We start from the raw sequence: 14,726 nt of genomic DNA on the forward strand, positions 1-14,726 counted from the left end.
ACGGATCAGTCGTCCTGGACCCTTTGGAGAAAAACAGCCACAAAGCATGATGTTTCCACCCCCATACTTCACAGTAGGTATGGCATTCTTTGTCCTCCAAACACGACGAGTTGAGTTTTTACCAAAAAGTTATATTTTGGCTTCATCTGAACATATGACATTCTACCAATCTTCTTCTGGATCATCCAAATGCTCTCTAGCAAACTTCAGACGGGCCTGGACATGTACTGGCTTAAGTAGGGGGACACGTCTGGCACTGCAGTATTTGAGTCCCTGGCGGCGTAGTGTGTTACTGATGGTAGGCTTTGTTACTTTGGTCCCAGCTCTCTGCAGGTCATTCACTAGGTCCCCCCGTGTGGTTATGGGATTTTTGCTCACCGTTCTTGTGATCATTTTGACCCCACGGGGTGAGATCTTGCATGGAGCCCCAGATCGAGGGAGATTATCAGTAGTCTTGTATGTCTTCCATTTCCTAATAATTGCTCCCACAGTTGATTTCTTCAAACCAAGCTGCTTACCTATTGCAGATTCAGTCTTCCCAGCCTGGTGCAGGTCTACAATTTTGTTTCTGGTGTCCTTTGACAGCTCTTTGGTCTTGACCATAGTGGAGTTTGGAGTGTGACTGTTCGAGGTTGTGGACAGGTGTCTTTTATACTGATAACAAGTTCAAACAGGTGCCATTAATAGGCAATGAGTGGAGGACAGAGGAGCCTCTTAAAGAAGAAGTTACAGGTCTGTGAGAGCCAGAAATCTTGCTTGTTCGTAGGTGACCAAGTACTTATTTTCCACCATAATTTGCAAATAAATTCATAAAAATCCTACAAAGTGATTTTCTGGATTTTTTTTCTAATTTTGTCTGTCATAGTTGAAGTGTACCTATGATGAAAATTACAGGCCTCTCTCATCTTTTTAAGTGGGATAACTTGCACAATTGGTGGCTGACTAAATACTTTTTTGCCCCACTGTATGTATCACCATGGTTACCCTGTGTATATAGAACATGGTCAGTTGCTCCCATTCCGATCCTGCTTTGTGGATAACACACCACTCTGTAAACTGCCTCGTCACTATACATAAATACTCTGGGACAGAACTGCTACTTGGAGACAGAGGGATGGAGAGACAGATTTATAATAAAATACACACACAAACCTGAGGGTTTGAGCTCTGAAGGTAAGGAAACAGTTGAGGGAGGAGAGGTTGAAATGAAATAGAGAGAAAAGCAACACACAAACACACCTACTTTGTTTGGGATCATCACTTTCTCTCCTCCAACTATTTTTAAACACACAGATGGAACTGAAAGTGGCAGGAAATCCCTGTGATAGAGCCCTGCCAAACCACTCAGGGAATAGGAAAGACAACAGTGACATTGTGTGGTGAAGAACGGAACTGCAGGACACTTGAAATAAATATTTTTGATGGGGCAATGTGGGAGATAAGTGTGTGCTTTATCTCTCGCTCTGTGTCGCCATCCTTAGTCTTTTCCTCCAGGAAATGAGGCTACGTAGAGTGCTCAACCCTTCCAGATGAAGAGGTCTAGGCTTATTTGAAGGGTATTTGGTGATTTTAAAGGGGGATTTGGGAGAAGGTGATGGCGGTGTGCTCGTGGGAGGAAATGCAGACTGTGCTTAAATCTTAAAGTGTTGCAAGTGAAGTGTGTGATAATGAATGGAAAATAGAATGGAACAAAACAAGCAAACGTTGTAGTAGAAGACAAGGACCGGTCCAATAATGAATTTCTTATTGGACTGCGTTTTTTAGACACGGAAATTAATTTAGGAAATCCATTTGTAATATCGAGAACTGTGAAGAAAGCAGTGGGAAAGGTTGATACAATCAAGGTGACAAGAAGCGAGCTTGTTTTGGACGTGTGGATGAAGAACAGAAGCATGCACTGGAGGTGGCTAAATTGTCCACGTCAGAAGTAACCTGTATTGATCTTCAGAGCAGGGTGCCAGCCGAATGAGTTATAGCTGGAGTCTTGTTGGATATAGATGACGAGTACCTTAGTCAGAAAATCTCAGGATTGGTCAGTGCAAATCGCCTGATCCGTATGGTAAATGGGAGGAAGGAGAAAAGCCTGTCGATATTATTGTTGTTTGAGGAGACTCTACCTGAATATGTGAAGCTTTGATATGAGGTATTGTGTCCAAACCATGACATTGTGGGAATTGTAAAGGCTATGGTCACGTGTCAAATGTTTGTAGACAGGATAAGTATGGATTTGAAGAATATGTGAATGGAAAATGTTGCAACTGTGGTGGGGATCATACTCCGGACTTCCTTGAGTGAAGGAGATCAAAGCGTCGAGGATCAGGGCAGCGGATTTCCTATGTGGAGACAGTGAAGAGAGTTGAAGCGGCAATAGGCCACAGTGTTGAAGACGCATTGGATGCATTGAAACCAGTTAGTGTTTTAAGCCAATCAAGTGTTCTGGGCACACTCATTGTGAAGGTGGATTTTGTGGCATTTATAACTACAGTGATTCATTATACAGCACAAGTGTCTAAGAAGTTGGATATTATATCTGCAGCCGATACGTTTTTGGGGCTCCAAGACTCAAAGGCAGAAGCACTGCAAAGACAGAAATGTGGGCTAATTTTGTTTAGTTCATTTATTTTTTGATAGTTTGTATGATATTTTATTTTTACCCACATTATTACATTTTTCGCGGATCCTTATTATCCACCCGCACAGTAGATGGCGGAATGCACATCCAATTGTTTTTTAATATACCATAGAAGAAAGAAGATAATCAAGGGAGATCATGGCAAGTTATTTCTTTCTATAGGAATAACACATTCAACGAATCATGGATGATTTGGCAAACATTAACTGTCCGATTCTCTTTCTCCTTGCGCTGCCAGCAACCATTCGGACTGGGTCCACGAGTCACACCGGAGTGCCAGTTTCAGTGAAGAACCGGTAGACCGAAGTTCCGCTTTTAGCTAACGTCACCTCTCGTAATGCATTTGGCTCGCACTGACAGCTTCTGTGAAGTATCTAGCCATTTTAGCTAACGTCACCTCTCGTAATGCATTTGGCTCGCACTGACAGCTTCTGTGAAGTATCTAGCCATTTTAGCTAACGTCACCTCTCGTAATGCATTTGGCTCGCACTGACAGCTTCTGTGAAGTATCTAGCCATTTTAGCTAACGTCACCTCTCGTAATGCATTTGGCTCGCACTGACAGCTTCTGTGAAGTATCTAGCCATTTTAGCTAACGTCACCTCTCGTAATGCATTTGGCTCGCACTGACAGCTTCTGTGAAGTATCTAGCCATTTTAGCTAACGTCACCTCTCGTAATGCATTTGGCTCGCACTGACAGCTTCTGTGAAGTATCTAGCCATTTTAGCTAACGTCACCTCTCGTAATGCATTTGGCTCGCACTGACAGCTTCTGTGAAGTATCTAGCCATTTTAGCTAGCTGTGAGGCAAGTGTGTCAGCATTTTAAGCACTGTAAATGCCACAAAAACATAGTTAACTAGCAACGCATGAGCGCTTGATAAGGCAGAATGTCACCTCTTGAACAGTAGTGTTTGCTTCACTTCAAGAACACGACAGCTGGCTCTAACACATGACTTGTGGAGCCACATCCGGAACCACTGATGGAACGCTACACGTCAGAATTGGTGGTGGCAAAGGACGGACCAATGGGAAGGACGGACCAATGGGAAGGATGTTTACCTCGCGTCTCAACAATGTGTCGTTCCGATTCAGATTTTGGCGTTGATGAGCATCTGATTTATTCTTTACGATTGATAAGGTGAGTTATTTAACACAAATCATATATAGCATTAAGTAGTCGAGCGTTGCCATTTCGGCTTAATAAAAATTATCTGTGGAGGTTTGAGTTTTTACGGTGCAAACGTGATGGTGTGCATGTTAGCTAGCTACTGTGGCTACGTTACCAAGCTAGCTGATGCTTTTCACACAAAGCATAAAACATAAAGCACTACACTGAGTTTTACATAGGTTCCAGTTTGGACTATCCTGATCCCCGTCTCACCTCAGATAATAGAGAGAGAAGACAGCTATGATAACTAGCTGTTCCCCCATCATTCAATCGTTGCCCCAAATAAATGAAAAACAACATGATTGTGGCATGGTTTGAAATGATGGTTGCCTGCAAGCACATCTTTGTTCCTAGGATACTCAGCAGGTGAAATACACAGCAGTCTTCTTACACATTGGGTCTGTCAAAGCATGTGTTTGTCCTGTGACAGATAAAGATACAGAACAGACCCATTTGAGTTGTATTGAAGATAAGTTTACCACCATTTTGATCACCTAATCGCTCTCTGGTTGCTCTCCTGTGTTTGTCTTTCAGGAGGAAGCTGAGCTCTGTTCTGGTTGCCTGAGGACACACCTGCTGTAACACTTTTACCTGTGCTGTGTGAACCTTGGCCTAAGGGAGTGTGTCACCTGAGGCAGGACAGCGGGATTCTTCTCAACCTTCATCCATCGATCTACAACACTCACTTCTTGAAGTCCAAGCTAGCCTGGCTGCTCTCTCCCTCTCTCTGTATCTATTCATCAATCCAACCCTCCTTCACACTTCTCCATGCTTCTGGCCAATTATGTCCCTCAGTAAGACTCCTGTCTCTCCTTCCCTCCGTGATCCATCTCTCTGTCCATCTGCGCCCCTCCTGACCGCCAGGCTGGATTTCCTGCAGATGAAACACTTGAAGAGGAAGAGGAAGAGTAACTACAGCGTTCGTGAGACACAGACACTGATCCGGGAGATCCACAAAAGACGAGACGTGCTGTTCTCCCGCCAGCAGAACACCGCCATCAACGAGCTGAAGAGACGAGCCTGGGAGGAGGTAGCAGGAGGCGTTAACTCACTGGGAGAAGGCGAGCTACGCACATCTTCAGAGGTATGTGCTAGCAGAGGACTTCCATACTGACAAATGACGTTGCAAAAGAGACGGTGTTGTAGTCTTCAAGTCCGGTCTGTGGACCGTGTATTGAGTGTCTCGTGTCAGATACATTTGTACTCTGTTTTGACTTGGTCTCGGACAGTGAGGTAATTTCTTCCAGAGATCAGTGGAGTAAAACGATGAATAATTGTCAGCTCCCATCCAGTCAGCACATAAACCTGCTTTGCAAGCCGAAATATCCACTCTCCTTTAATGACAAATTAGTATTTTATCGCCTATTGAAACCTTGGCTTCCTACTTTAATCATATACTGTCCTTTACTTTGGTTGAAAAATCTTTGTCGCGCTTGTCAGAATCTCCTTGATGTGTTGGTAGGGAAGAGTGGGGGAAATGGTTTGAAAGTTGTACGCTCACTATTAGTAAGGGGAGACCAGGGGAAGTTGTACTTTTTAAAATCTAGTATAAACCTGTTTGGGTTAGTGATCATTTGTAGTGGCTCTCTGTTTGCCCTCAGCATGCTTTTTTTCGTCTCACCGTTGTCAATGTCTAAAGAATCCATACGTTCTTCTGAAATATTAACACAGAAATACTGGACATTTTGAACTGTTAAGACCGGGAGGGGAGCGAGGTTTTCGGAGACAGTCAAAAATGTGAGTCCAATTCAAGACCATAATTGTGAGTGTCAAATCCCCACCATGAGTTTGACTTGATTTGCTCCGGTCTTGGTCTTAAATTGGTCTTGCTTTAGGTGGTCTCGAACACAACACTGAAAAGATAGCATGAAGTATCCTACATACAAGGGCTGTATTTCAATAGTTGAATTCAGCCCCATTCACTGAAAGGAGTTCCATTGGGATCCTCCTTCCCTGTACAGATATACTTATACTTCCGGATGAATGTTGAGTTGTGACATCACTGTCTGTAATGGTTGTGTGTGTGGTTCCAGGTGAACAACCATCACTGTCTGTAATGGTTGTGTGTGCTTCCAGGTGAAGCGACGTTACCTGGACTGGCGGTCGCTAATGAAGAGGAAGCAGCTCCATGCTGAGCTGTCTCTCTCCACAGGGCTGAAGGCAGAGTATGATCCGTCCTCCCCTGAACACAACGTCTCACTGGGCTCAAGGGACCAATCGCTCGACCTCTCTAGCTTTCCCAAGGAGTCCCAGTGCGACTGGCAGGACCTGGCGGATCTTGGAGAGCCCAGTGGACACGCAATGTCTACAGGGATTAAGATGGAGGAGGAGGTCAATGGATACAGGGTGAGGATCTCTGTGTTTGCATTAGTGATTTGTGGGTTGAATAAAGGGAAAACAATGTAAAAAAAAACATAATGAAAAAAAAAATATGAAATTCATATTCATAAGCCATATTGTAGGTTTTTCTATCATTTTTATCTGGCGTTCGTGCGTAGCCAAAGCTTTAGGGTCTAACTGCAGCATGCCAAATACACACCAATTGCCAAATGCTTTTGGGAACTTGGGCAGAGATAGTTAACATCTGTCCGTTGAGGCAAAACATACCAAGTTTAATTCAATAAGAGGAAAAGCTGTGAAATGGAGAGTTGAAAAATAAATCGAAGGCAGGGCAGTATTCCATTTTTTAAATATTTTTATTAGATTTGGTTCAGTGGTAAAAGAGGATGATGGCAGTTGCCAGTGTGATTGTGGTCGCTATACAAATTCAACAGTTGCAAGACAGGGACAAAATGTCATGTCAAGTGAACTGTAATGTTCGGATGGGCCGAACTGAAACATTATCAAAAACATGTTGGGTCATTTTTAACAGCTTTTAATTTCCTTAAAAAACAGTCAAACTGATGTCATTTGGAAATGTTGCGTTTTCTCCCCGTCCCTAAAAGTCTTTGCTGCTCGAGAGAAGCAGGGATGAAATAGTGAAGGGAGAACAAACTTTACAGACATCAACTAGATTGACACGTCTATTCCATCGATATATGACGACATTCTGGTGAGCAAGGCTTTATTTAGTCTTCTAGGCCTGTCAAAAAAAGGCCTGTCAAAAAAAGGCCTGTCAAAAAAAGGCCTGTCAAAAAATTGTTCCGCCATCTGACTATACAGAGCGTTTTCTATATTGCGGGTTAGGGTCGGTGTGGGCCTCAGATTTTCACCGTATCACATTTTTAATATATTTTTATTTGACCTTTATTTCACCAGGTGGCCAGTTGAGAACAAGTTCTCATTTACAACTGCGACCTGACCAAGATAAAGCAAAGCAGTGTGACACAAACTACAACAGAGTTCCACATGGGATAAACAAACGTACAGTCAATAACACAATAGAAATAATCTATGAACAGTGTGTGCAGATGTAGAAGAGTAGGGAGGTATTTGTACTCGGGTATTTGTACTTATATTTATATACATCGGGAGGTACATGTACTCGGGCTGTTGCGGATTGGGTTATTAGCAATTGTGAACAAACAGCTGACCCGCGCATCACTAGTGTTAGTGTCAGCATGTATGTATTGCGTTAATCAGTATATTAATGATCAGAATCCCTCTGTCTCTGTGTTCCTCTCTGTCAGCTGGAGGGTGATAGCGGAGATGGTGAGGTAGAGGAGGAGGATGATGATGATGATGACGATTGTTTCCCCTCCCTCCTACCCGACATGGGAGAGCGCGATGTACGTATCCCGGAAGTCTTCTCACACATTGGTGAGTTTGGAATGATCAGCGCCTCAAAGGGGACGGCGACCTCAATAAATCGGGACCTCTCATTGGGCGGAATGGGCTTTGCTGGGTTAGGACTGGCCAATCACGAGGGTATGGGACTTCTTGTTGGTTTGGAGAAGCAGCGTGTGGAACTGGAGAAGCAGCGTCTGGCTGTGGAAACAGAGCGGCTTGTGGTGGAGAGAGAGAGACTCCTACTGGATAAGGAGAGACTGAGTCAGTTGGAGGTGGAGAGGGAGAGATTGCATCTGGAGAGGGAGAGATTGCATCTGGAGAAAGAGAGACTTCGGCTGTTGCTCATGAACCAATCAGAACGGGCTTCTGCTCCCCCCCAGCAAGGCCCTCCCTCCTCCTCCACTCCTACTACATCATCTTCCTCTGCTGTGGATGGACAGAATGAGAGAAATGAGAATAAACCCTGGCTTTCTATGATAGATCTGGAGGGTGAGAGACTGAGCCTAGAGAAGGAGCGACTGCAGTTAGAGAAAGAGAGGCTGCTGTTCTTTAAGTTTGAGTCTGGACGACTGCAGATAGAGAGGGAGAGACTAGAGGTGGAGAGAATGCAGCTTCACCAGGACCAGGGTCATTGAGAGAGGGAGGATAGGATTGCATCAAATAACATTTTGCTACATGCTTCGTAAACAACAGGTGTGGACTAACAGTGAAATACTTATGGGCCGTTCCCAATAATGTAGAGAGGAAATAGAGAAATAATTGAAAGATGATGATGATAATAATAGATACATAATTAGAAATGAAAAGCTTTGTTATATACATGGGGTACCAGTACCAATTTGATGTGTAGGGGTACAAGGTAATTGAGGTACATACAGTGGCAAGAAAAAGTATGTGAACCCTTTGGAATTACCTGGATCTCTGCATAAATTAGGCATAACATTTGATCTGATCTTCATCTACAGTAAGTCACAACAATAGACAAACAGAATGCTTAAACTAATAACATACAAATGATTGTATTTGTCTTGTCTTTATTGAATAGATACTTTTTCCAACCTACACTAAATGTTTAAATTATGTGAACCTCTAGACTAATGACTTCTCCAAAAGCTAATTGGAGTCAGGAGTCAACTAACCTGGAGTTGAATCAATGAGACGAGATTGGAGATGTTGGTTAGAGCTGCCCTGCCCCATAAACACTCACAACATTAGTTTGCTATTCACAAGAAGCATTGCCTGATGTGAACCATGCCTCGAACAAAAGAGATCTCAGAATACCTAAGATTAAGAATTGTTGCCTTGCATGAAGCTGGAAAGGGTTACAAAAGTATCTCTAAAAGTCAGTCCACGGTACAACAAATTGTCTAGAAATTGAGAAATGTCAGCACTGTTGCTACTCTCCCTAGGAGTGTCCGTCCTGCAAAGATGACTGCAAGAGTACAGCTCAGAATGCTCAATGAGGTTAAGGAGAATCCTGGAGTGTTAGCCAAAGACTTGCTAACTGCTAACGTCTCTGATGGGTCTACAATATGTAAAACACTAAACAAGAATGGTGTTCATGGGAGGACACCATGGAAGAAGACACTGCTGTCCAAAAAAACCATTGCTGCACGTCTGAAGTTCACAAAAGATCACCTGGATGTTCCACAGTGCTACTGGCAAAATATTCTGTGGACAGATGAAACTACAGTTGACTTGTTTGGAAGGAACACACAACACTGTGTGTGGAGAAAAAAAACACAGCACACCAACATCAAAACCTCATCCTAACTGTAAAGTATGGTGGAGGGAGCATCATGGTTTGGGGCTGCTTTACTGCCTCAGGGCCTGGGCAGCTTGCTATCATCGATGGAAAAATTAATTCCCAAGTTTATCAATACATTTTGCAGGAGAATGTAAGGCGAATCTGTCCACCAATTGAAGCTCAATAGAAGTCAGGTGATGCAACAGGACAACGACCCAAAACACAGAAGTAAATTAACAACAGAATGGCTTCAACAGAAGAAAATACACCTTCTGGAGTGGCCCAGTCAGTCCTGACCTCCACCCGATTTGAGATACTGTGGCACAACCTCGAGAGTGGTTCACACCAGACATCCCAAGAATATTGCTGATATGAAGCAGTTTTGTAAAGAGGAATGGTCCAAAATTCCTCCTGACCATTGTGCAGGTCTGATCCACAACTACAGAAAACGTTTGGTTGAGGTTATTGCTGCCAAAGGAGGGTCAGTCAGTTATTAAATCCAAGGGTTTACATACTTTTTCCAACCTGCACTGAGAATGTTTACACGGTGTGTTCAATAAAGACATGAACAATTATAATTGTTTGTGTTTATGAGTTCAAGCAGACTGTTTGTGTCTTGTTGTGACTTAGATGAAGATCAGATCAAATGTTATGACCCATTTATGCAGAAATCCAGGTAATTCTAAAGGGTTCACTTAGTTTTTCTTGCAACGGTATGTACATATAGGAATAAGGTGACAGGTAGTGAACAGGAGCAGCAGCGTGTGATGAGCATTAAGGGATAATCTACGAGAGAAGTGCCTGGAAGAAGGGTCAAATGAGAGGGGAGCAGTGTGGTCTTTATCTCAGTGTAGACTGGCCAGGTGTGAGCCTCGATGAGCAGTCACCTCCATGGTCCACCTCTCCTGTCTGTCTCAGACCGCTCCAATAGCTTGTTACTGTTCAGCTTGATACACAATAGCTGAATAGCTCAACCAATCAGACAGTACAGCCATCAAACTGACCTTCGATCAACAGGGCGTCTTCATCCTACTCCATGTTGTTGGCAAAAGGATGTTATCCAGTTTTATTTCCTGTAGAGGCGGGATCAAGATTCAAAATGCCACTCAGAGCCGCTACCAATCACATTTAAAACATCTCCCTGCCAATCATTCTGTTATGCTTGTGGACTTTGTTGCGTTAAAATATGGATTATTTCAATTCAAATGAGATGTTAATTGAACACATATAATCGGTGTCTACCACAGGAGGTTGGTGACACCTTAATTGGGTAGGACAGGCTTATGGTAATGGCCGGAGCTGAATAGTGTCAAATCCACCAATCACGTGGTTTCCATGTGTTTGATGCCATTGCATTCACTCCGTTCCAGATGTTATTGTGAACAGTCCTCCCCTCAGCAGCCTCCACTGGTGTCTACAATGTGTGTTTGTTTCAAGTGAGTGGTTGTGTACTGGGAGAAACTGTTGTTTTGTGTAGCTCAGTACTAACGTCCATGTACTGCACAGAAAGTGGACATAATGTAGAGTAGCTGTAAACTCAAAGTACAGAATGCTCTACAGTATACTACTGTATGTGACTCAAACCAATGTCATGTAAGGCTTTACAGAGATTTTACTTTAATTTTACCAAACCTTTTGTCTTTTTTAATGGTGCTATTTTGATTGTGTGTTTGTGGTTTAGTACTACGGTGGATTGTTCTATATTAGCTCAGTCATCCAAGGAAAGAGTTGAATATCTCTGCAGGTTCAGTCTATTTTAAGAGATGAGAAAAGGATAATGTTGCCTATATGCTTTCTGCATCGCCTTTAAGACTCACAATAAAGGATATAAATTTAAGTGTTATTTCTGCCTGTTTTTTTTGAATACATCTGGAGTGAACCCACATTCACACTTAAATCAGCTGATATACCTCCATCTCTCACAAACACAGCAGGCAGTTCAACTCACACAGACTAGGGTTTTTTTCTGCTTTGAGATGTTCTGTTGTCTGTTTCTGCAAGGAAAGACTATGAAAGGATGTGCTTCAGCTGCTGACTGGTTTAGCCGTCTACCTCATTCTGTTTTATAAAATGGTCCTTTTTCACTGGTGAAACGTGTCTACAATAAATGAACAATGAAATGTGTGAGAGACTGAATACTAAATAATTGCAGCAGTTTGGCTGCTGAAAATATCCCTCATATCTGTCTAGTAACATACATATTGGTGATCATATCTGTCTAGTAACATACATATTGGTAATCATATCTGTCTACTAACATACATATTGGTAATCATATCTGTCTACTAACATACATATTGGTGATCATATCTGTCTACTAACAGTGATCATATCTGTCTAGTAACATACATATTGGTGATCATATCTGTCTAGTAACATACATATTGGTGATCATATCTGTCTAGTAACATACATATTGGTGATCATATCTGTCTAGTAACATACATATTGGTGATCATATCTGTCTAGTAACATACATATTGGTGATCATATCTGTCTAGTAACATACATATTGGTGATCATATCTGTCTAGTAACATACATATTGGTGATCATATCTGTCTAGTAACATACATATTGGTGATCATATCTGTCTAGTAACATACATATTGGTGATCATATCTGTCTAGTAACATACATATTGGTAATCATATCTGTCTACTAACATACATATTGGTGTTCAGAATGCTGTTCATCGACTACAGCTCGGCATTCAACACCATAGTACCCTCCAAGCTCGTCATCAAGCTCGAGACCCTGGGTCTCGACCCCGCCCTGTGCAACTGGGTACTGGACTTATAATAATAATAATAATAATATATCCCATTTAGCAGACGCTTTTGTCCAAAGCGACTTACAAGTCGGCTGGGGCCACTACTTTTACATATGGGTGGCCCCAGTGGGAATCGAACCCACGACACTTGGCGTTGCAAGCGCCATGCTCTACCGACTGAGCCACACAGGACCCATATATATAGTGAATCGCTTGAAAGGGAGGTGAGGAGTGGAGACCGGGGATAAGTCCTGGGGCTGGCCCATGGGGGTGGGGGGGGTAACTTTATAGTCTGGCTGACCTGGAGCCCATGCCCAAAGCAAGCATACACTGGGAAGGGAGAACCAGGAAGAGAGAGGGGTGGTTAATACAGGACAGACAACCGGGTAGGAAGAGATTGATTACTGCTCAGGAACAAATCAGTAGTGATGATGATGAGGGAAGGAGAACAGCTGAACAAAAAGATTAGTGATCATTTAAAAAAAATAATGAGAACGAGTAAGAAACTTCTAAGACACCGATAGAGACACTTCCCCTAGAAACAGACTTCCAGGGAACCCCCCCCTCTTCATTTGACCCAGGAGAGGCTGACTTCCTGACGGGCCACCCCCAGGTGGTGAGGGTAGGTAACAACATCTCCTCCCCGCTGATCCTCAACACTGGGGCCCCACAAGGGTGCGTTCTGAGCCCTTTCCTGTACTCCCTGTTCACACACGACTGCGTGGCCACGCACGCCTCCAACTCAATCATCAAGTTTGCGGACGACACAACAGTGGTAGGCTTGATTACCAACAACGACGAGACGGCCTACCACGAGGAGGTGAGGGCCCTCGGAGTGTGGTGTCAGGAAAATAACCTCACACTCAACGTCAACAAAACTAAGGAGATGATTGTGGACTTCAGAAAACAGCAGAGGGAACACCCCCCTATCCACATCGATGGAACAGTAGTGGAGAGGGTAGTAAGTTTTAAGTTCCTCGGCATACACATCACAGACAAACTGAATTGGTCCACCCACACAGACAGCATCGTGAAGAAGGCGCAGCAGCGCCTCTTCAACCTCAAGAAATTCGGCTTGTCACCAAAAGCACTCACAAACTTCTACAGATGCACAATCGAGAGCATCCTGGCGGGCTGTATCACCGCCTGGTACGGCAACTGCTCCGCCCTCAACCGTAAGGCTCTCCAGAGGGTAGTGAGGTCTGCACAACGCATCACCGGGGGCAAACTACCTGCCCTCCAGGACACCTGCACCACCCGATGTTTCAGGAAGGCCATAAAGATCATCAAGGACATCAACCACCTGAGCCACTGCCTGTTCACCCCGCTATCATCCAGAAGGAGAGGTCAGTACAGGTGCATCAAAGCTGGGACCGAGAGACTGAAAAACAGCTTCTATCTCAAGGCCATCAGACTGTTAAACAGCCACCACTAACATTGAGTGGCTGCTGCCAACACACTGACACTGACTCAACTCCAGCCACTTTAATAATGGGAATTGATGGGAAATGATGTAAATATATCACTAGCCACTTTAAACAATGCTACCTTATATAATGTTACTTACCCTACATTATTCATCTCACATGCATACGTATATATCTATATCATCGACTGCATCCTTATGTAATACATGTATCACTAGCCACTTTAACTATGCCACTTTGTTTACATACTCATCTCACATGTATATACTGTACTCGATACCATCTACTGTATCTTGCCTATGCTGCTCTGTACCATCACTCATTCATATATCCTTATGTACATATTCTTTATCCCCTTACACTGTGTATAAGACAGTAGTTTAGGAATTGTTAGTTAGATTACTTGTTGGTTATTACTGCATTGTCGGAACTAGAAGCACAAGCATTTCGCTACACTCGCATTAACATCTGCTATAACCATGTGTATGTGACAAATAAAATTTGATTTGATTTGATTCATATCTGTCTAGTAACATACATATTGGTGATCATATCTGTCTCGTAACATACATATTGGTGATCATATCTGTCTACTAACATACATATTGGTGATCATATCTGTCTACTAACATACATATTGGTGATCATATCTGTCTACTAACAGTGATCATATCTGTCTAGTAACATACATATTGGTGATCATATCTGTCTAGTAACATACATATTGGTGATCATATCTGTCTAGTAACATACATATTGGTGATCATATCTGACAAATATGGCTCCAGAAGCAAACTGACTTCATGAAAATTTAACATGTCAAATAGAATTGAATCATTTGGACTCTTGTCACATGTCTTTAGGTTTACATGAGTGGCAGCATCTTAAACAAGCACACCCTTGAACAGACTTAACACATTTAACCATCTATGTCAAAGATGGCCTTTTAACAGCTTTTGGATCAAGAGACTGCAGAGGGATGGAGGGAGGAGAGGGAAGGTGGAGAGATGGGTGAGAGACAATGGGAGTGTAAGGAGAGGGTGGGTGAGGAGAGGGAAGGTGGAGAGATGGGTGAGAGACAATGGGAGTGTAAGGAGAGGGTGGGTGAGGAGAGGGAAGGTGGAGAGATGGGTGAGAGAATGGGAGTGTAAGGAGAGGGTGGGTGAGGAGAGGAAAGGTGGAGAGATGGGTGAGAGACAATGGGAGTGTAAGGAGAGGGTGGGTGACAGACAATGGGAGTGTAAGGAGAG

The 14,726-nt window shown here is 43.2% G+C and overlaps 1 protein-coding gene and 1 non-coding gene across 2 annotated transcripts; one reads left to right on the top strand and one right to left on the bottom strand.

Moving 5' to 3' along the window:
- Positions 1-2,754: 2,754 nt before the first annotated feature.
- Positions 2,755-11,401, top strand: LOC135553141 (myb/SANT-like DNA-binding domain-containing protein 4). Its single transcript, XM_064985283.1, has 4 exons — positions 2,755-3,771; positions 4,336-4,885; positions 5,878-6,147; positions 7,431-11,401. The coding sequence occupies exons 2-4, from the start codon at positions 4,586-4,588 to the stop codon at positions 8,163-8,165; spliced, it is 1,305 nt and encodes a 434-aa protein (XP_064841355.1). The 5' UTR covers positions 2,755-3,771; positions 4,336-4,585; the 3' UTR covers positions 8,166-11,401.
- A 766-nt stretch (positions 11,402-12,167) lies between these two features.
- Positions 12,168-12,243, bottom strand: trnaa-ugc (transfer RNA alanine (anticodon UGC)). The gene has a single exon. It is a non-coding gene; the product is annotated as a tRNA-Ala (tRNA).
- Between the last annotated feature and the right edge of the window lie 2,483 nt (positions 12,244-14,726).

The sequence above is a fragment of the Oncorhynchus masou genome, chromosome 13, assembly GCF_036934945.1.
Source record: "Oncorhynchus masou masou isolate Uvic2021 chromosome 13, UVic_Omas_1.1, whole genome shotgun sequence".
Classification (NCBI taxonomy): Eukaryota; Metazoa; Chordata; class Actinopteri; order Salmoniformes; family Salmonidae; genus Oncorhynchus; species Oncorhynchus masou.

What these genes read in the sequence shown, in the direction of transcription:
- LOC135553141 (XM_064985283.1), top strand. Translation starts at nt 4,586, where the DNA reads ATGTCCCTCAGTAAGACTCCTGTCTCTCCTTCCCTCCGTGATCCATCT. An exon ending in AGCTACGCACATCTTCAGAG is followed by an intron (nt 4,886 to 5,877) that starts GTATGTGCTAGC and finishes GTGTGCTTCCAG; the next exon opens with GTGAAGCGACGTTACCTGGA. An exon ending in AGGAGGTCAATGGATACAGG is followed by an intron (nt 6,148 to 7,430) that starts GTGAGGATCTCT and finishes CCTCTCTGTCAG; the next exon opens with CTGGAGGGTGATAGCGGAGA.